Source organism: Lingula anatina, chromosome 7 (genome assembly GCF_051362555.1).
Source record: "Lingula anatina isolate TDL-2025a chromosome 7, LinAna3.0, whole genome shotgun sequence".
Lineage (NCBI taxonomy): Eukaryota > Metazoa > Brachiopoda > Lingulata > Lingulida > Lingulidae > Lingula > Lingula anatina.
In genome coordinates this window covers 2,133,036-2,155,693 of record NC_141773.1, presented here as the reverse complement: position 1 = coordinate 2,155,693, position 22,658 = coordinate 2,133,036, and the positions used below count along the sequence as shown (strand labels likewise).

At 35.6% G+C, this 22,658-nt stretch overlaps 1 protein-coding gene across 1 annotated transcript in view; it reads right to left on the bottom strand.

Moving 5' to 3' along the window:
* Positions 1–22,464, bottom strand: part of LOC106152436 (dynein axonemal heavy chain 17-like) — a 42,020-nt gene extending 19,556 nt beyond the window's left edge. Inside the window, exons 1-40 of the mRNA XM_087017461.1 lie at positions 22,276–22,464; positions 21,658–21,908; positions 21,321–21,432; positions 20,745–20,927; positions 20,248–20,452; positions 19,807–19,915; positions 19,089–19,232; positions 18,752–18,881; positions 18,224–18,553; positions 17,816–17,920; positions 17,335–17,448; positions 17,051–17,074; positions 16,212–16,283; positions 15,464–15,820; positions 13,486–13,694; positions 12,997–13,154; positions 12,617–12,734; positions 12,220–12,333; positions 11,602–11,898; positions 11,164–11,334; positions 10,778–10,906; positions 10,316–10,476; positions 9,869–9,995; positions 9,400–9,608; positions 8,846–8,969; positions 8,469–8,480; positions 6,725–6,888; positions 6,135–6,306; positions 5,639–5,869; positions 5,029–5,271; positions 4,517–4,722; positions 3,809–3,975; positions 3,449–3,599; positions 2,948–3,104; positions 2,574–2,678; positions 2,009–2,183; positions 1,642–1,708; positions 1,207–1,374; positions 733–847; positions 288–413 (exon numbers count right to left, since the gene is read on the bottom strand). Coding sequence (XP_086873587.1) covers positions 288–413; positions 733–847; positions 1,207–1,374; positions 1,642–1,708; positions 2,009–2,183; positions 2,574–2,678; positions 2,948–3,104; positions 3,449–3,599; positions 3,809–3,975; positions 4,517–4,722; positions 5,029–5,271; positions 5,639–5,869; positions 6,135–6,306; positions 6,725–6,888; positions 8,469–8,480; positions 8,846–8,969; positions 9,400–9,608; positions 9,869–9,995; positions 10,316–10,476; positions 10,778–10,906; positions 11,164–11,334; positions 11,602–11,898; positions 12,220–12,333; positions 12,617–12,734; positions 12,997–13,154; positions 13,486–13,694; positions 15,464–15,820; positions 16,212–16,283; positions 17,051–17,074; positions 17,335–17,448; positions 17,816–17,920; positions 18,224–18,553; positions 18,752–18,881; positions 19,089–19,232; positions 19,807–19,915; positions 20,248–20,452; positions 20,745–20,927; positions 21,321–21,432; positions 21,658–21,908; positions 22,276–22,384 — 6,321 coding nt within the window. The 5' untranslated portion in view covers positions 22,385–22,464. The remainder of the gene's footprint in view (positions 1–287; positions 414–732; positions 848–1,206; positions 1,375–1,641; positions 1,709–2,008; positions 2,184–2,573; positions 2,679–2,947; positions 3,105–3,448; positions 3,600–3,808; positions 3,976–4,516; positions 4,723–5,028; positions 5,272–5,638; positions 5,870–6,134; positions 6,307–6,724; positions 6,889–8,468; positions 8,481–8,845; positions 8,970–9,399; positions 9,609–9,868; positions 9,996–10,315; positions 10,477–10,777; positions 10,907–11,163; positions 11,335–11,601; positions 11,899–12,219; positions 12,334–12,616; positions 12,735–12,996; positions 13,155–13,485; positions 13,695–15,463; positions 15,821–16,211; positions 16,284–17,050; positions 17,075–17,334; positions 17,449–17,815; positions 17,921–18,223; positions 18,554–18,751; positions 18,882–19,088; positions 19,233–19,806; positions 19,916–20,247; positions 20,453–20,744; positions 20,928–21,320; positions 21,433–21,657; positions 21,909–22,275) is intronic.
* Positions 22,465–22,658: the final 194 nt, after the last annotated feature.

Below are 22,658 nucleotides of genomic sequence, written 5' to 3'. Positions count from 1 at the left end.
GAAACATTTATTAATTGTATTTAAAAATTTTAACCAGAAAATAACAAAATACAATGAAAAAAAAGTTTTAAAAAGTTAAAAAAGTTAAAGGTATTTACATAAAATTAAAAAAAAAACACTGTAACCAACATGAGGTTTGTATCAAAATTTACTTGTGTGGCACGTTGTGCCCAATACAAGTGCCATAAGTTTAAGAAAAATAGAACAGCACTTCCACTTTAAAAACAGTATTAATTTTCTAAAACACCTCCTTCTGACTCTGCCTCAAGTAACATAGAACTACAGACCTTCCTGAGCCTTGCTGCCGTCTCCAGCATCTTGTCCATCTTAATGGTTTTCTCCTCCTGGTCATTCTTGTCTATGGTGGCCTCCTCAAACCCTTTGGCCAGGTCAGCCAGGCGGATATCTAGGGCCTGAATGGACAGCAAACAATTTACCCAGATGTGTTAGAATTATTGAAATAAAAATTAAAAACATACTTGATAACAAACTAAGTGAATACTTCTGAAAACTCTGATAGATTATGTTTTAAATTAATAAAAAAAAGTAAAAAGAGAGCAAATCTTATCAGAAATAACAGAGCCCCTCATCCTCTTTGATACCATGCGCAGTCTATGTAATGGCCTTCAGCTTGATTTACCAATTACTTTTCATCACATTTATTCATCAATTCTTGAAAGATAATACAAATAAGCATCCACATATTTATAGAAAAACCCCATCTTGTCTCACTTTTCTCTTGTTCTCCAGTTGGTTCATCTTCTGTTCTGCGTTATCCACAGCCTGTGTGGTCTGCTCCACCTTGGCATGGAGAGGCTTTACCTTGGACAACATCATACGGTGGTACCTGCATGGATATGATAATACAACGGTTTGAATACTTATTGATTACCCTTGTCAACAATTGGGCCAGGAAAACATCAGAGAGAACACCAAGAGATTAAAAAAGAGTCAAAACAAAGAAGACCAAAGCAAATATAGAGAGATGATATTGGGCAGAAGGTTGGCAGTACATTGACACAAGATTAATCTAGTATATTTCAATATCGATAACATTCACCAACTGGAAGAAGTAACATTTTGAAACCCTCTGTATTTGACTTTTTAACATTTTAAAATTTTCTTTATACTTGATTATTCTCACAACTGTAAGCTGTATATACTTAGTCTAGTTACATCTACACATTAAATACCAAGTAAACTTACCTGACCACCCCTCTCACCCATTTACACAGAGAAGCACAGGCCTTGGTGGCAGTTTTCTTCAAGATGGTCTCAGGGTCAAAGGACGGTTTCTTCAGGTACGGCTCCACAAGGTTGAGGGTGGACTCTGGCAGCTGGTTGTCATCAAATGACATCAGTTCTTCTGTGAATCTGGGGAAACAAGCAGTAATCTTTATCAATATATGGATAAATTCATGTATAATCATATTTCTATTATTTATATCATAATTGAAAATGATGTGAGAGTCTACTTTGAAGTTAAAATGACTTCTGCTCCAAGTGCAGTAGAGGCACCCCATTTCACTCTTTTGAGACATGAGGAAAAATTTAATTCCATTTGTGAAAAATTACAGTTTTCAAAAATGAAAAAGATCTGTAATTACCACAGTATCTGAAAACTAAAATTTTTAGTCTTACCTCTCCAGATTTGCCATCTGTCTTTTCCCACCCTTGTGCCAGGTTAAGTCTGCTGATGGAGATTTCACTGGGGGAGGAACAACAAGATATTTCATAAGAACTATTTCACAAACACTACAATGACATAAAAGTTTATAAAAGGTCTCATGATCAGATAACCAACACCTTATTGCTCTTATATGCCTTACGGCTGAAAGCAAAATATCCACCACCCCCCTCAAAAAAAAAACGGCAAAAAAAAAAAAAAAAAAAAAAAAAAAAAAAAAAAAAACGGCAAAAAAGATTCTAAAATATGTGAAACCACATAGCTGGCAACCCCAGAAATGCTGAAACATATTAAAGCAAAATCAGATAGCAGTATACTTACATATCATGATGATAGCAGCCATCAGGTCCTCTATATCTATGATAGGTTTCTGCATAGCTCTCAATTCATGTAAACTTTCCATGTCCATCTCCTGAACAATCTTCTTGGTGTCTCCAACAATGGCAATAGCCTTGTACACTGCCCTCTCATGGGCCACCTGGTACTCTGGCAGCAACTGGGAGATAAAAATGTGCTCTTTATTTTACTTAATTGTTGCAACTTTAATATAGTATATATCAAGTTGTTATCTACATATACATATTTTTTACAACAGACATTTAAATACAAGTGTACATTATTTAAAAATAAATTGTTCTGTAGACTTGGGGCCTGTGTGTATTTGCTTTTATCCATAGTATCCATTTTATTGTCAAGTAGCTAAAACAAGATATTTGTCTGCTACATGAGAAAGTTGGTTATAAAACAATGAAAATCTTTTAATCTTGTTAAGCAAAATGTTTTTAACTAATATTTGGTATTAAGAAATGTTGTTTTTGGTTTGTCCACACATTTTCTATGCAGTTTTGATTGACCATTCCATTGCAAAATATAAAGTTAAATGTACCTTTTTCAATTTCTGTATCTTCTCCATCTGTGACTTGACAATTTTGACTTGCTGCTCTGTGATAGCCGTGTCCTGGCCAATCTGAGATAATATCTTGATTGTTCCCTGGTGGAAAAGAAGACCATGTTATTGTTATTAATGAAAAAATACCTTTAAATCTTAAACTTTATATTTTATTACATGCCAAGTAAACCATGCTACAACTTTTAAATGACATAAAATTTAAGCTAGTAAACTAGGTAAAACACAACTATAGTCCCTTAATTCAAAAACAAACTACTTGTTTACCATCTTCACAAAGTAAAGAATCTAACAGCCACATTCTATTTTTCTCACAACATCAAATATCAAACCCAATATATATATCCACTTACTGCTTTTCTTTCCTCCAGAACTATTTTCTCGTGTTCTAACTGCTTGTGAAGTTTTGTGGCCAGCGTATTCTCTCTGTGGATCTGCTCCAGAGCTTTGGTAACCATGTCATGGGAATGACCAATCTCACTGTGTCTGGCATTGGCCACTGATATAAACCTATAGAGGAAAAAAATGAAAATTTCAAATTTACTCGAGTAATATATTAATTTGAATACTGTAGGTTTGTAATAGATCTAATTCAAAATCTAAAATAGATCTGAAATAGTCTAAAATTATAATAAATTTGATTCAGAAATTAAATAAAGTAAAATAGACCTGGAATATATGTAGATTAAGGATTTAGACAACAAAACTCTCAATCTACAAACCTTGTATTATAGAGAACAGATGAGAGATCGAAGTATGCAGTATGCTTACTGGGGTGAAAAGGACATTATGAACTCACTTCTCTACAAACTTTTTGTATGCTTTCTGTGATGAAAAGGAGAGAGTGAACTCACCTCTCTACAAACTTCTCATAGGTAGTATTGGTGATATGTCTATATTCTCCAGATCCCTTCTCCTGGCCGTCCTGCTGGTGGATAGCAATATGCATGGAGGACAGCATGTGGGCTATGTTCTCCTTCTGGATCTTGTTCATCCATTTCACATCTTGAAAGTTGGTGAAATTTTAAATTATAAAAAAAATTAGAGAAAGATGAAGAACAACAACAAAAAAAAAAAAACAATAACAGCAGCAACAACAACAACAACAACAAAATTAATAATAATAATGATATAACTGACTTGACACTAAAATACAATAAAAGGTTCATATAATGGCTTACACTGTTATAATTAGCATATCTCACTACAATTACCTTTCAGATGATAGCTAGCATGGTTGACCAGCTGCTGCCTGCTCCAGTGAGAAAACCAGATGAAGTTGACATTCTTGGTAAAAGCTGGGTATTCACGGCAGATACGTTGGAAATTGGGGCCACCACTTGACGCTATCAGACAGATTCTGAAGTTCTTCCTCACAGTTCTGAAGTCAGTGAAATGAAGATATTTACCTAAGAAGCCTTGATCTAATGGAGGTACTTGCCCCCCCCCCCCCCCCCCCCCCAACACACACACACACACAAGGAAGTTTTTCTAGTAGACAAGGAAATAATGGAGGTAAAAAAAAAATTGCTAGACAGGTTCTTTTTCCATAGTCCATAATGCAGCAAATAAAATTTTCTGTACGTACCACTTTTTATCCATGACAGTGAAAAATCTCATAATGCAGGATAGACTTCAGTAAGAAATCAATCTTTTCACTGGGCAAAAACCATCAAACTTTCGAAAATATATAATTTTATAATCACAAAAATTATATTTCTATGTAGCATTTGTGGTGCTTTTACTGCATGGAATAGAACTATAGAGTAGCCTGCTTTTTAATATTGCTGTTACTACTCAATTAGAATGTTCCAATATTAAGAAATTAGACCTTAAAAATTCAGTATCTGTAAAATTCACAATTCTATCCCATTAAAAAGATCAAGTAATTACCACAATTCTGTCTAACCCGATGTACTCACTTGAGGAAGAACTCCCAGGCCACCTCTCTGGTGTATGTCAACCCTGCCTGCGTCACCTCTGTCCTGATGGAGTTAATAATGGTGGTCTGCTCCTCGTAGGAGTACAGGTGACTGATGGCGCCATTCACAACAAACTCCGTCAGGAATACCATGAAGTCCTCGTCCAGGAGATCCTCCTCATGGATTGCAAAGAGGGTCTTTTCAGACTGAAATTCAATTCAATGGACACACATATAGCTTTTTACCCACATAACAGCATATCTGTCAGCTGCACCTCTTCCAACTATGAGCATACTAGGAAAAAAACAAGAAAAGGCACAAAGAAATTTGATAGTTGCATGAATTATCATAGATTTTATAAATGATCAAATAGAATAATTGAGTTGGCACCCATGAATAAAAGAAGGTCAAGTGCATCTTATTGTGACCTTTACCTTCCATGGGAGTTAAGCACAAATAACACACGGTCATTCCATCCCTATTTTAGTCAAAACAACACTGTACCCACTCACCCTGACTCCAGCTTTAGTATAGGCAGCAGACAGCTCTCCCTTGAATACATCCATCTTGTAATCCACAGGGCTGGCAATGGGGCTGGGGTTGATGGAGAAAACTGAGAACCCACTCAGGTGTGCCGCCAGTCGCGCCATGATGGTGCACCGCCCGGGATCACCATCTGCCACCAGAACTGTGTGCGCCACTTCGTGTGGGGACGCCACAATACGGGCCAGGCGGCAAACTTGTTCTATCACAGTCTAGAATGAAAGTTGATATCTTTATTTCCATTCTATGTTTGAAAGTCTAATAAGTACAACCCACAACCACACTATCTTGCAACAGTTCCTCTAATAGTTCAAAACTGTTAAAGTTAATCTAAAATTAAGTCAATACCACCAAATATAAAAGTGGTGCCAGTAAGTCGTTCCTCCTAAATTTAACCTGATAATTTCCCCTGGGTGCCCCTTGTTTCTGCCACTACATAAAACATAATTATTTAAGAAAATTTGAGATAAGTGGGAACAATTATAATTCTAAAAGTTGAAAAAACATAATCTATTCATAAGACCCGTATTCCGGTTGTCAGTCCAAAGTCATTCCTGTCTGACACGCCTCCATACTCACTCTATACAAAGGCAGCTTAATCCTAGGATATGCCTTATTGTACTCCTCCACCCCGCGTTCCAGCAGGTACTTCAGCCTCTTCTCATCTGTACTGGACACGTACATGTCCGTCTTGGACTGCTCTGGAGTGACGTCTGACCTCTGAATGATGTTTCCGGCTGTCACCATGCCACTGTCTTGTTCTATAAGGTTGCTGAACAATGGCTTCTTTTTCTTTAGGAGGAGCTGGATCTGAAAATGTTAAACAGAAAGTGTAAATGCAATCTTTTTTCAAATATCGCACAATGCAATGTAAAGATACATATTGATAGGCTTTGGTACATCAATAACATGATAGCAATAACATGAGGTCCAAAAATAAGTATCAACTTCAACTCTACTCCACTTCAATTTTTTCACTTGATCTCAATAACTAAAATATCAGTAACTACACAAGCTGTTGAAAATGTTTCCCCCAATGTCCAAATGTCACAGACACTCTCCGTAATCATCTTACCTGATCTTCATTGCTGAACTCCTTCCTGACAGCAGTGGCAAACGCAGTCTGGTACCTCTCTCTGTCCACCTCGGTGCCCATACGCTGACCGTAGACCCAGGAACACTCGTGTTGCCACAGCTGTAGTAAGCTGTCCTTGTTACAGCCTGGACGCAGGGACAGACACAGGTTTCTGGAGAGAAGGAGGGAGAGATGAATGAACAAACAAACAAATGATTAATTGATTCTCTAATAAATTCAAAAATCTTTTTAGTGGGGGAAAAATTACCAATTTTTCAGATAAATAGTGTTGGAATAATTATTTCTATGCAGCATTTGTGCTGTCTTCACCATAGAGAATAGATCTATTGGGTGGTCTGCTTTTCAGTTTTGTTGCTACTACTCAGCAGGAATGTTCTAATTTTAAGATTTTATGACTTTAAAAAATACAGTATCCATAAAATTCACAATTTTTCCCATTGAAAAGATAGAGTCTTTACTGTTCACGACATGATTTCTAAGGATTACCTGAACACACTGAGGAGATATGACAAGATTTCCTTGAATTACCCGATGCAGTGAGCAGATGTAACAAGTTTTTCATGAATTACCTGAACACAGTGAGGAGATCTTTCATGGTGAAGATATAGTGACATCTCTGTGAAGTGGGCAGGAACATGGTCTTCAGTTTACCCTGGAGTTCTACATTAACCTTCACAACTTGAGCTATCAGTTTCTTCAAGGCTTCCTCTTCTTCTCTGATCACATTCTGGACCTGTAGGAACACATTAAGGGTAGAATGTTAACACAAAGTGGTTCTCATAGTTATCACATAGACTTAGTGCTCATTTCCAATAAAGCTATCATTCTACGTGGTTTGATTCAACTACCTGAGGACTCTCGCTGAATACAATCAGTTAAACAGATTTTAACACGTCCCCCGTCCTGAGTAGAATACAGAAAAGGTAGTGATCATAGTTTATATCTGTGTCTTTACCCATAGTGAAGAGCGTATTTCAACAAAGTGAATATGTGTATGCTACATGTATTTGACATATATTCTAACTTCAAAGTACATGATTGTTTCTTGTTTCTGAACTCATACTGGCATTACTGATAAACCCTTGTTCACTTTGTTTATACTGATTCATTTAAGTATTTTTCTTCTCTTTTGCCATATAAGGCTACTGTGAATCCTATTAAGCATATTTGAAAAGTCTGACAAAGTGACAGATGTGACACTATAATAAATGTAACAATGCAGTGGATGTGACACTTATAAAATGACAATGTGGTAGATGTGATACTGTAATGGATGTGACACTGTAACGGATGTGACAATGTGGTAGATGTGACACTGTAACGGATGTGACAATGTGGTAGATGTGACACTGTAATGGATGTGACAGCAATCAAATTCCTGAATTATTATGGCAATATTCTTAGTAATAATGGCAAAACTTGTTAACCATCACTTGCTGCAGAATTAACAGTTATATATTATATAATCCTAACTGTCAAAAATAAAACTCAACAAGACAAAAAGATGTTAGTCTTGTCTTTACAATAAAATAATTATAACAACTATCAGGTCAACTTCTTAACTCATTGCTCCAATAAATCACTCTCTATTATTTTCCAGCATTTCCTCTCACATCTCCTGAAAGCCAAATTATCTCCAAGCTTCAAATATTATTTATGTGCCCTTGCCTCAGTCTGCTTTTGAAAACAAGCAATAAAAAACATCACTTCCAATCAAAAAGCTGAGCCACCAGTTCTGTTAATAATATTGAGCCAATGAAGCAACTCCAGTCAAACCAAACATCAACACTCTTATCTGAACTAATTGTTTCTATATAAATACTCCTATCACTGTTTTCTAATTGTAAGTTTTGAAAAAAAATTTTCAAAATATGCTTCAAAAGTGGATTAATGCCCACAACCTTGAGGAAAATATCCCAAATGCATGCTTTAAATTGAACAAGCAAGGAATCTATTCAAATGGAAAAAAAAAACGTAAAGAAAACTTGTTTGCAAACTTAATTTTCTGAATAATAAAGCATAATAAAAATATTTTAACTGTTGCAACTCTCCTAGCAGATTATATGATAACAAAGAAAAAAGCTTTATTACAGCAAAATTGCATTATTGCAATAAATATAACTCTCCTACATGGTCAATCATTCCATTTTAGATGAACCTTAACATATGAAATTTTGAAAAGAAAAAAAATCAAATATTTAACAACAAAAATAACTGCTTCAAAACTATATCAAGTATAATAAACTGGGTTAGTAATAAACCAACAAATACAAGCAAAACATCTGCATGCGGTACCAGTGATATATCTCTTACCCGGGCTGTCTCCTGAGTGAAACATAAGAGGGTGTCAGTTATTGCTTGCTCTTACTATATATTTCGTGAATTATTGCACATAAAATAAACTGAACCGTTGTGGAACAAACATAAATAAAACTGCGCGTGCATCAGAACTGAAGATTTTGAAAGCTGAACAAATGAATTAAGACCAAGCATTTGTGTGAAGAAGACTGTAAAAATCAACAATTTAACTTTTTTTTGTTTTTGCTTAGTTAGAAGATTTTTTAACCATCATATAAAAAGCAATTACTGTTGACATGACATTTTCAATCAAATCATTTATCTCTTAGATATAAAAGAACTATCAGAAAAGAATCACTGAACATCTTATCTTGACAACCAGCGCCCCCTACCTTTTCGTCATTGATCTCCAGGTGGTGTGCAGCAGAGGCACTGATGGTGACCAGACTGGACATCTCTGGTGTGATGAAGTGGGTATGCATCAGGGTGTTGAAGATAGTGTGCTGCTCTTGGTTCCTGAAACAATGCAATTGGTGCATCAGAAATAATGAGGTAGGTCATGCATTAAAAATAAAATCATATAAAAAGAAGGCTGGAATGTTTCGACATCTGATTTTACTATAATAATCTCTCATTTCCAATCAATTCAGAGTACAGTACACAAATGCATTTTCCAGTTCTTTGCCTTGTCTTTTTATAATGAGCTCCACTGAAAAACTCCAAAGCTGTAGTGATTCTAACAAACAAAACTTTGACACAAAAATTGCTTTTATGAATCATGTTTTGAATTGCTGAAAAAAGTAAACAGTTTCATAGCAATTACCTATGAGGCATGGTATTTTGACCATTTTTAAAAATACCAATTAAAATACCATCTTGACACAAGACACTGAAAAACATACTTCAGAAAAGTTTTTCCTTTTTTGAACTGTTCCTATGTACTCACCCTGGATAAGGACAGCCAAACACACAGAAGTGTCTGAGCAGTCTCTGGCTTAGCTTTGGCACACTGGCGCTGGGATGTGGGTTCACCGTGGTCACGTAGGTCACGTTCTTGATGTAGCGCCATGCATGTGACTCTGTATTGTACATCCCGCCATCGTCAATGTGCTGTCGGACCAGCTCGACTGCTGATTGGTTGCTGTATTTGTCCACCTGTTCGTGAATAGGATTGGCTTTTAGTGCAGGTTGCGATTTTCTTAATTAAGGAATGTTTGCATTCCGCCCTCAATCGTGTATTTTTTTACTTAATTTAACACTTTTTATATAGGAATCAATACATTTTATGATGCAAAAAATAAAACAATTTATATTCTTTATATTCCTTATCATTATCAAAGCATTGTACTTTATATTTCCTCTGAATATTCTGATAAGTTTTTGCTCCTCATTTTGTTGTAACAATGTGCACTAACCTGTGCCAAGTTGAGATCATCCACCAGACACATGAGTCTCTTGTTTCCCTTGGGGACGTATGTCCTGCCATGCTTCCACTCCAACCTCTCATCAAGACGACTGTACAGCAGTTTGGCATTGGTGAACCTATAAAATACACATACACAAATACTGAGTACTGGTAAAAATGTGCACACATAAATACATGTAACAATGTACATAAATGCAATCACAAATATATATCACAATTACCTCTGTACAAACATGTATACAAATATTTGTTCAAATGCATGCAAACTTGCACACTAAAACAATTACTGTGCAGGTACTTTAATTTAGGCTTGCATATTTTTTAAAACCGTGCACTGTGACTCATATCTCAACCCAAACTCAAAGTGTTAAACACCAAGAACTTGACTTTCAATACTGATACACTGAAAAAATGACATAAGAAATAACAAGAGCACCTGTTAGCTATGACAGCCAGTGCCAAAACTTCTGCCACTTCTCCAGAACACACCGTCCTGATCCTGTCTGCCACAATGGCTGATTTCCCACAGCCGTCTTTGCCAACCAACATGACAGGTTTGCCCACATCTGACAGCAGACCAAGGAGATAGGAGATTTGCTGGAAAAGGAAAAGAAAAATCTATACAGTTATCCACAGGAGAAAATGTCAGGATTGTTTTAAGTGCTGTCTAATCTTGAAACTTCTGCCATATAAATGTCTGAAATTTTATTAATACGGTACAGCACCTTTTGGGGACATCAGCTCTTTATTTACTATAAAATTGCATACAAAAAAACCTTAAGACTTAAACCAACTCCCTATCAGAGAATTTCAATTAATAAATAGAAATATCAAACAAAACAATATTTAAGGAAATAACAACTTTTGTTAGATTTGAAAAAAATCCCATATTCCTTACCTCAGTAGTGACAGTGTGTACAAAAGCCTCTGGTGGAATACCCACATGTGGAGTGGCTGTATAGGAAGGTATGATGTCTGCCCATTTACAGAACTCATGACTCTCACTGTCCACCATGTAGTCAAATACCTGAATATGAAATATATAACATTACATTACAGAACTTGTGACTCTCACTGTCCACCATGTAGTCAAATACCTGAATATTTAATACATAACATTACATTACAGAACTTGTGACTCTCGCTGTCCACCATGTAGTCAAATACCTGAATATTAAAAACATTATCAAATATTTTTGTAAAAAATAGCATCATCGTTCATCTCCATGTAATGTGACAATTTTTTTTCAATTTGAAGAAAAAACTGAGAGGTAAAGAACTTACTGTTCCATCTTCTGGATAGTCAATGTGACTCTCAAACTCCTGTCTCCACCACAGGTTGAAAGACTCTCTGTGTTCATACTCCAGAGTGCCAGCAAACGCCCAGATACAGGCAAAGTTGAAGTAGCGTTCATATTCCACGTCGCTGAGATCAGTGTAGGGGGCCACCAAAGTCTGAAGTTGAAAAATGTTTCAGGATTTAATTATTATCATTTATTTCAGGGTCTTTGGTATTGGGTACATAGTTATTGCATATTAAATAGTAAACAATTTTCAATACAAAATTATGTAAATGTCTTAAAAACCTGAAAATTGGATATTAAATGTGAAACATCAAATAGACACTGAATACTGAATTACACAACAATACTTAAAGTAGGTCGACCATATTTGATTCATGGATTTGTTAGTCCACTGATCTGAATGCGACCTAAGACTGACCTCAAACAACCCTGTCAAAGTAGTAATCATGTTATCATCAGTCTGTCTAATCATCCTGGTGTAGTGCATCCCTGTCTCGTTCTTCCCTTCCATGGGAGCACTCGTACACTGCCCCAAGTACTCCAGAATTTTAGGAATGTAGTTGTCGCAGAAGTTCTTGATCAAGTCCCGATCCGTTTCTGGTCTGTGCTCTAACCACTGTGCCAGAATGAGCTTCCAGCCGACGTCCTGGTTGGTCATACACAATATCCCAACAGTGGCTAGAATGCTAGGGCTCACATTATGGAGAGAGTCAACCTAGAAGGGAAATGAACCAAAAATTATATTGTTGAGTTATCCTAGTTAAATGTGACTACATTTTCCCCCTAAAAGCATTCAAGGTCATCAAACCCTTACACAGCAAATAAAACCCCTTCATCTGCAAAAATCTTTATCACAAACTACTGAAAAAAAAATGCCACCTATGAGTTAACAGAACTATAGAGAGTCCTGCCATTGAATTTTGATGCTACCACTCTATAGGATTCTTGTAATTTAAAGAAATAAAACAAATACAGTATCAGCAAAATTCACAATTTTCCCCCACTAAAATATATAGTAATTACCCTAACAGCTTACCTCCCACATAAATCTAAGGTTATCAGGCATGATGACCCTCTCGTTGTTTCCCAGGACAATGGCGCCATCATTGTGCAGGATACTTTCCATCAGCTCCAACTGGACTGGGTCAAGCTGTTCAGAAGATATTATAACAATAATTATTATCATAATTTTATCGTCATTATAAAACGTACAAATTTAAAGTATAAAATGAAATTTAATATGATCTGTTGATAAGATTTAATAAATTTAAAAAAAATTGATTGTGCTCAGATCTTATGCAGAATAAAACCCTACATTTGGTCATTTCTTAGGAAATCAAATCCGAAATCCGATCAGAAATAAATAAAAATTAGATTTTTTTGGTCACAAGCACATGTTTAGCATTTGGCTAAAATTAATGTAAACTGCCCACCTCTCCATCTAACTGCAGCATCTTCATCACTGGCTTGGTGTTCATGTCGTAATTCATGGCTGCAGATTGGATACAGAACTTCCTGAGGAGACTTGGGAGAAGACCATCTCTCCACTCCCTAATGATATAAATAAATAAATAAATAAATAAATATATATATATATATATATATATATATATATATATATATATATATATATATATATATATATATATATATATATATATATATATATAAATAAATAAATAAATGAGTGCAAGGATAGGATTTTTATAACATATTTTAATTTAAATTTAAGAGTTGTAACAGAACACTTACTTTAGTGGTGTATGATTAATTAAGATAATGTTTTATTTCAGTATTATAACACAGCTCTTACTTGGTGTATGGGTCCACATAACCCAGCAACTCCTCAGATTCCAGAGCTTTGGTAAAGATACTCTGAATACTGATGGTCTTGCCTCGTTCTCTCTCTGCCACAGCAAAGGTTTTGATACATTCTGATTTACCACAACCTGCAGGCCCTGTCACTATAATCTGGAATCATAATGTTGTCATGATATATTGGAGAAACCTGGACTCTCCATACATTATCTCTAAAGAATAGAAATTACAGAAATTCAACTGTGTCAATGCAAAAAAAAAGGTATCATTCAATAATTTGATTGTTAGAATAAAGATCATTTTTCTAACACAAATAATATTTAGCATTCAACAATATATGTACATACTCATTTTCAAACCTAGCAAATACAAAGTTAAAGCAATGAGTCAAGATGCATTAAATTTCATATTCAAAGTAAATTAAAGATATTCTCAGAAAAAAAAATTCTATCGGACACTTTCTTTCCCAATTTCAGAAACTAACCGTTTGGTGTGCAGTGTTTAGGTGAGAAAGTTGCACCACTCTTGCTTGAAACGCTGTTCCTGGCATCAAGCCAAGATCCCCTGTTGCCACGGCAATGGCATCATTGATATCCTCCAATGGCTGCTTCTCTACAGGTTCAGACAGGGAGGCAAAGTTACCCACCAGAGCAGAGGCCATACCAACAACAGGAGTGTTCATGGGGACAGAGTCTGAAATAACAGTATGTGTATGCCAGTGAGAAGATGAAATGCTGCAGATATTCAAAACTGTTCAAGTACATTTTATGCAACTGTTATAAACAAAATAGATTTTTTTTAAAACTACGAAGCTTCCATTCCAATTCAGGAATTCTTCCTAACAAATTTACCAGGTGACTTTTTTCTGTCTCAGTTACCTTGTGTTAAAATAAATACATCTTTTCACAATTTGTGACTTCAGGATAATTTAGGAACAATTATAATAATAATCATTTTACATGCCCTAAAGCTATTAAAAATGGAATCAACTAAAATATGATGACTATAAATTACACATTAAAAAAAAGACCAACATCCAACATCCTGATATAAATGCAAACATAGCTACAATTATCAGTCAAATAAATAAATAAATAAATAAATAAATAAATAAATAAATAAATAAATAAACTGTCACTTATTTGGAACTTCAATTAAAAATTGCTTTGGGGTTAAGAAAAAAATCATTTTAGCATGACAAAAAGTCAGTTACATGCACTTTATCACCATGCAAACAACACATTTTTACTGTCATGCTTAATTTTTCACATGAACAACAAAACTATTCAATATTATGGTAACAACTATGAAATGCTATGCCTTAATATTTTCTGAAGCATCTCAACTCTAATCTACCCAGTATAGCAAATATCACAATAATATAATTCTTCAACAAAAACAAAAAGCTCTAAATTAATTTGTTTGGTTTTTATCTATGCCCTTTCAAATTTAACAACATCAAGCATTGTTATGAATATTCAAAATACTGCTTTCGAATGGATTTTATTGAAAAATAAAAATCATTCATTTCAAAACGGGGAAAACAAAATACAACTACATAATACTCAGAACATATAACAACTGTTACAATAATATTCACAGATAACAAAGGTAAGTATTCAATGCCAAAAATAAGCCTTCAACAAATGCATACATATTCAAAAATCATATACATAACAAGAAAAGAAAAACATCCCAAATAAAATAACCACATTCCACATTTACTCACCATCAATTGTTGTGTAAATTAAAAAGAGAAAAAAACAGGTGTCATTGTAATACTTGTATCTTCTTTAACCCAAGTAGTAAGAGAATCATTAGAGATATTGGGGACACATGCAATATGCATACAGCGTACACCATATAAACACACATTTAGGATAATTGATATTTGGCCATTTAAGCCACTTTCATTTATGCCAAACTCAAATGAGATAATTATGGCTTTACTAATAGTACATAGTAATCAAAATGGTAATCTTTCTGATTGATAAAAAACACTTATCTATAGCATGCCCAAGATTTTATGATAAGCATAAATAAATTGTGGGCGGAAAAAGCTTTCTGCCATTTAGACTGAAATCTACTTGTCGTAATGTAATCAAACATCCAAATAGTTTTAATCATTATGTCTTTCATGCTGGAAAATAGCATGAACCAATTTGCTTTGTCTTTTCTAACAGTTATGTATTTGTGTTGTAACTACTCATCTTTAAAAAAATCATTTTTTGTATGTCAGAGTTCTCATCTTTTTTTTTTTTTCAGAACTACTGAACATGACATTGATCAGAAAATGGACACTCTCTGCCATAAACCTTCAAAAATTCTTAAATCATAATGTTCAATTTTGAACCAACGAACATAAACAATTTTATACTACGACTGTTTTCTACAAATCATAGCAACTATGACTTGAATGAGCTGCAATTAAAATCAGTGATTATATCTGACAGAACTCCTACCTTTGGCTCCTGACTCCTTATACGAGTCTCCTCTACTCTTCTTGCCACCCCTGGAAGCTGGCTTAGACCCTGGGGCCGACTTGATCCCTGATTTCCTGGACTCTGCCCTAGATGGCAGCACCGAGTCTGCCAGTGCCTGCTGTGATGTCATCAGTTCAGCTTCACTCTCAGCTTTACTCAATCCTCCGAATTCCATTGGGATGTCAACATTAGGCCAGAGATCAATCACCAGAGTTGTGAAAACGCTGGCATCTTTTTGGAGCAGTCTTGGCATGAACGTATTGCGCAGGGACGTAACCAGAGCCTCATCTTCATCTTTACGCAAGTTCTGCGGGACTTCTAGTTGACCTTTTTGAGCTAAATGAAGACACATGAAATTGACACATGAATTTTCTATTTTCTATTGTAAAATGGTGCTGAAAAATAAATTGTTTCTAGAGACTAAATGTGTTGTATAGTTATGAGGTATGGCAATTTGATTCTTATCACATGGCCTTGACAAGATGACACTGACTTGTAGCTTTAAACTCAAACATTTTAAGAACAATTTTTTTGGGGGTAGAACTCAAACACATGAGAGGGAACTTATTTTTTTAAGCATAAAATTTGAACAAAAAAAACATGAAAGTGACATGTTTAAAAAAGTGCAATTTTGCTAGATTATCTACTAGTGAACAAAACGAAAAATATATAGAAAAAAGAAATGTTAATTTATTGCAAAAAATGCTCTCAAGAATTTTTGACTTACATTTTTCTTGTTGCTCTTTTTCATGTTTCTCAGGTTCTACCTCTTCTGCTGCAAGCTCTGCCTCATTTCTTTCTGTTAATTGAAACAAAAAACAACCCCAGTGAGAGAAAAAATCATTTATCTAACTATCTCAAAGAAATATCTAACGTATTCTGCTTGGCTTCACATATTTGGAATGTCCATATCTAAAACTACTATGTTTTACAAAACATCCCACAGCATAACAAAGTGGCATGGTTCTTTAATCATATTTGCAATAACCATCATTTCACATAAAAATGATTTCTATTGGTGCAGTGCTACTAATTCTACAAATAAACATGTGCTCTGCTCCATTAAGATTTATTAATTTTGTTTTCAGGTTTTAAACAAAACCCCAAGTTGAACACATTTTCATCACTTTCATTAGGGAAACCAGTAAGTGCCAGGAAGAAGGATAACTAAGGTTATGGACTGAGATGTTAAAACAATAATGAATTAAATTTATGTGCCCAAAGATTAAAATAACAATAATTATAATAATGCAGGATATAGAAGTATATCACAAAGGTCAATTAGGATGTCTAAAGTATCACATGACAAATTAAATAAGTAACTCCTAGGTTAATCGTTTAACAAAATGTGAACAGGACTTAATTCTTTATTACTAAGACACACTGTCACAGCTATAATTCTAAAACAAAATGTCTTTGTTCTTAGTCATCAGTGCTCTTTACCTAAATATGATATAATCAGAGGTTAACTTAAAATGTACTACACACTTTGGTCTAATCAAAACTTGTAAATAAAAAATAAACTGAAAATTAAAACAATAAAGTCCTACTGCACACATAATTTACCAGTGACAAAAAATTTTTTCTTGTCTGAAATATAAAAATTCAAAACAATCATTTTCAAATTTTCTCCGTATCTTTATATGTAAAATCAACTTTTTAAGTTGCTACATTCACTATATATACAGCACACAACTATATTGAAAACAAGGCCATTACAATCTTAATTTCTGAGCACATAACCTTTATAACTTGTATCAACTGCATGATAATACTAATAAAAATACAAACAAAATCCTTTATTTATGTGAAAAAGAAAAAAATTTTAAAAATTAGAAAATCCACCCTACCTTCTTCCTCCATCTCTATACAAGTCATGGTGTCTAGAATGGCTCCAGCTTCTGAGGCGACATATTTCAAAGTCTGCAAACTCCAGCCATGTGAGCCCTCATTGGCATCAGTACCTAAAACACAGAATGTATTATATTGACTGACTTTTTTTTCTTAACCATTCAAAAAAGCTCCCTGAATCCCAACAATAATTTTTGTATGCTCGGTTACAATAAGTATTACGACTAATAATAATATTTCAATGTATGCCAAGTCTCCTTCATCAGAGAATGGGGCTACAAGGTTATGTGTGGTACCTTTTACATAGAAATGGATGCAATTTCAGAACTCATTATTTATCTATTTTATTTATTTATTTGACTTTTTTATTGCCTAACAAAGGCATATGATTGGACTCCACATAGTTTCATTTATCTGACACCCCATTTTGGACCATTAACTGTTCCAAGTAATCCCCAGTCTGGACAGGCCTGTACTGACCTAGTTTGATGTTGTCTTTAATGGGGGTGTTGGTGCCGACCAGCTTGCTGCACATCTCATAGAGCAGCACTGTCTTATGGGCCAGCTCTCTGGCTCGAGTGAAACCTGGGGAAGAACCAGAAAGAAAGGTAATATTTAGTATTAATATGAACATTTAGTAAGGTGATACACTGGATAAGGTAAGAATCACATTTATTTCAGCAAATGGTTTACCTCCTACGCATTGGTAATATGGTAGTACTTCATATATTATTTTTTCCTTTCTACTCAATTATCTTATGTAATTTTAGTTGCCAGATTGAAAAAAATATATTGTATATCTGCCATTAACTTCAAAACTTCTGAATTAGAGATGATTTCCTACAGCATAAAACAGCATTAAGTTCAGAGAGATCATCATCCATTCACCTTGACTGATGAGCATGACCTCTACAACCAGTCGCAGGTCAGGCTTGGTCAAGGTCACAGTGCGGAACTGATCCAGGAGCTCATTGGGCAATGCCGACACTGCTGAATTAAACAACATCAACTTCTCCGGGACACCAGCTGTTGCCTTGATGGAGCTGTCAATCAAGGCAAAACATGCCCCCTGTGGATTGAGTGGCAGTTCCTCCGCCCCTAAGTTGATGGTTGTTTTCTGGGCTCTCAGAGCATCATGGACTGCGGTGAGAAGTTGGGCACACACACTTAGTACTGTGGGGTCCAACATGGTCAGCTTGTTGAAACAGATCCAAGAGCCTGAAACACCAATACAATTATTATTATTATCAATATCATTCTTGCAGTTATGATGTTCCTAAAATGTAGATTGTGTGATAGTTAGGACCATTTTCCATCCAAATTAGTCCTTGTGTAAACAGACCAATAATCTCAATGTCACCTTTACTAAGTGTTGCCACTGGGGCCCTTTTCACATTAACATTCACATTCACTTACCTGTTGTGGCAAATCCCCTGAAGATATCATGAAGCATGAAGCTGTCCATGGCTGCTGTACAGTTAAATGTATACAGAGGTCTGCCCAGTGACCTGCTGAGTTCATGAACTGTCTCTAGTTTACCACTAGCCTAAACACAGATTTATATACAGTTATAGGAGGATCATGAGAAAGGTGGAGTTAATTGTACATAGTGTGTCTGTACATAAAAATCTGTAACACATGCATTATACTTGTTACTATATAATGTTAAAAAGCCTCTGTAACCAGTGTACTTGTACTATTAAATGTGGTTATTATTATTATTATTATTATTATTATTATTATGATAACTTACTGCAGGTCCCATGCAGAGTCCCCCCATGTTGGCTTTGACTGCCTGACTGAGTGTAAAGAAAGCTTTCTCACACAGTGGGGTGACCACCTCTCTCTGAGCTGACCCCATGTATTCATAGCCATACTCAAAGTCACTGTCAAGACACTGGAAGGAACAAATGAATGGTTAACAGCAAATTATCAGGTTATAAGAGATAGAGCTGATATAGCTTACAAAATTTTTTGGAACAGAGCTGATATGATACCCAGTGGTGAAAAATAATAATATATAATAATTAGTTAGTTGTTTACTTATTCATGGAAATTTAACAGGCATGGTGGTGAATGACTTCAAAGTATAAAACCTGTTGCACACTACTTAGAATTGATTTAACAGACCTGTGCCAGTGAAAAGTTGATAAAAGGAAGCTTCGTGATTGTTGAGTATGAAAACTTTTGTATGGTTGGATCCCATGTATGCAAATAATCACAATTTTATAATTTTTCCATTTTATGGCAAAGATTACAGGCAAGAAGAAAGACCTCAACTGTTTCACATAACAATATATATTTTTTTCTTAAAAATCATTCTAAAGCTCTTAGCTAATAAAACAGACTAGATGTCAGCCATTGTAAGCTTAAAACATATTAAAAAAATCAATTTGAAAGTCATTTTGCATCCCAATGATTTGTTTCCTTTTCTGAACAGCTTCTATTATTCAAATATCTTTGATTTTCACCTGTATTTTGATGTTTCTTCCCTCTGCCTCAAAAGTGTACCTCAGCTGGGACTGCCAGTCAAAGCTGTCCATCATGTTGGTGTTACTGCTCTCAGCCTTCTTGGATAATCTGGAGAAGAGGGAAAAAAAGCAATTAATTCAAACACAGCGATAGCTATTTTCACTAGGTTTTCCAGCTTTATCAATGTTGAAACTCCCAACCAGTGTTGTAATTGTCAATCAGAGTAATGAAATAAAACTTAAGAGTATCCTAAAGTAATTTTCAAGCTAATAGCATGAGATTAGCAACTCTCAGGGTCAGTTGATCCTTTGGAGCTTGGGAGGGTTCAGATAAATCCATCATTCTAGCTGGATCGATCTAACTCTTCTGGAGATTCTCACAAAGTGCAATCACTTGGATCAATCCAGCTGGTACGATGTTTGAATCTGAAAGGCTCTCACCTTTCTAACAGATCCCTCTGTCTTGCCAGGAGAGAGATGAGACTGCTAATCTTCTGTATCTGACTTGGAAACAGCATCAGTTTCAGCTCAGTGGGGTCAATCTCCTCCTCTATAGCCTCCTCCTGTTCCTTCTTCACTATGATCAGGTCCATGTTAGTCAAGTTCATTGTGTCCACTGGTGCATCTGTATGGGGCTCAACGGGGACTGAAACCAAGGCCAAAATCATGTCAACTAATTACCCTCAGGTACTATAAACTCAAATATTTATAGCTAAATCCACATGTATCAAAAGAACAAGGTTAAAACAAGTTCTACTTCAACAAGAAAAAAGTGCATTACTGTTTGAAAAAATTAGAATAAATTGAACGATAACAAAGCTACTCATTCAATTTGTGTCAAATCCTGTGGTGGTTAGGTCCATATTCAGTCCAAACCAGTCCTTGTGTAAACAGGCCTGCAGTCTGAACATCATCCAAAAAATGCTGCCATTTCTTACCCTCAGCTGTTTCACTGTGCTCCCCTCCTTCCTCAGGGATAGGGGTCTGGGGGTTATCAATGTTGAGGTCATACTTTGATCCTCTCAGAGAGGAGTGACCCAGGCTGCCTTTCCCCAGATAGGACATGGTCTCTGACATTGTCTCACTCTTCTCTTTGTTATCACGCTGGCTGAGGGAAAGTTCTGGAAATTTGGCAAATATTATATTATACTTATTTACAGCCTGTGCCTACTGGATGTAATTTTGATTACTTGAACTTTTCAAATGCCTCTTTTTTTCTAAGATTTTTTTTCTAAAAGATGTTAATAAACTCACAAAGATGTGCTTTCTGACATGTAACTTTTGAAATCTTTTGAAACAACATATTCAAGGATATAGCTTATAAAATTTTTTGAGGAAATATTCAAATCATGCCATTTGAATTTACTGCGCAATTACAATACTCCAACATTACTTTAGCAGTAAATGTTACCTGAATCAACAAAAGCATGTTTATTGGCTGCACTGATCAAGACAGAAATATCCATTACAAATACTTTTCAGTTTTATCTGTCAATGCATTGAATGTAACTTACTTTCACTTTCAGAAAATTTGTCTTTTCTCGCCTGCTTTTCCTTCTCGTCTTCTATTCCTTTCAACATGATCACGGTGGCTTGTAGACTGCTGTTCACTTTATCCAGGCTGGCCTGTAATGTACAGTAGTCAGTTTTATCATGAGGACAGCATATCATAGCTTTCTCTCTCTCTCTACATATTTTTCTTCCACTTATATATACATATGTTATGCATACACATCTTCAAAACACATATAACTGAAGAGACTCTCAACTGACCATCCCCCAAGAAATAGAGGGAAAAATACATCTTTTTAAGCCATGAAGTAATTAATGTTGCACTAGTAGCCATCTCACCTGTAGTGCCTGTTTATTTCCTCCATCAAACCCCTTCAGTGCCTCCTCCACCTGCTGAGTGAGCTGTGTTTGTGTCAGTAGATGAACCACCTCCGCCACATGGTCCAGGATCCTGGAGTGGGCACCCTCATGGTGGTGCTGGTCACCATGGTGATTGTCACGGTGATGATGGTGCTCCTCATGCTGTCTGGTGCCATGTTTACTGTCCTGGCGACTGGCTTGGCGGCTGTTGCTTCTGCTTGGGGGCTTTTCTGTGATTTGCAAGACAACAAGCAAGGAAGTTATAGTGATGCTTTTACTTTATAATCAGAACAAAAACAGTGTATAATAATCTCAGTATCTGTTATATAACTCATCAGAAATTATGATTACAGGAATTAATAAAAAGCTGCTCATGCTCAAGTGAAAATCTTTTGCCTTGAGTCTAAGTGTGGTGGTATGACTCTCATGGACCCTTCATTTCCAAACTCCTCCCACCCCAAAGTTCATCTTTGTTACCCTTCCATATAGACATTAGAATGACTTTATTAGATATAGCTTAGTACATCTCCCACAAAAAGTAAAGGTGTGGGTGTGGTACAAAGCTTATCCCCATCCCTTTTTCCCTAAATCTCTTACCTTTCCCTCTGGACCCCTTATCTCTGGACGGGAGAGTGACCCTCCTGGCTCCAGCGCTGTGTATCTCCCGCACCTTGGGAGGTTTTTCCACCCCTGTTGCCAGTGCCATCTGGTACTGGAGGGCCGTCTTGATGGCCTGCAGGAAGCTGGGCAACCAGCTCTCTATCTGACCTTCACAATGGATGGGCTGGAAAAGAAGATCAGCTAATTTGCTCAGCTAAATTTACAATGTGAGTGGTCTTTATGATCTGTTCAATTTATGCCTAGTTTTCATGGATCTGTTCAATTTATGCCTGGGCTTTATTGGTCTGTTCAATGCATGACTGGTCTTAATGGATTTGTTCCATTATGAGATGATCCAATCCTGAACTGTAACAGTTACA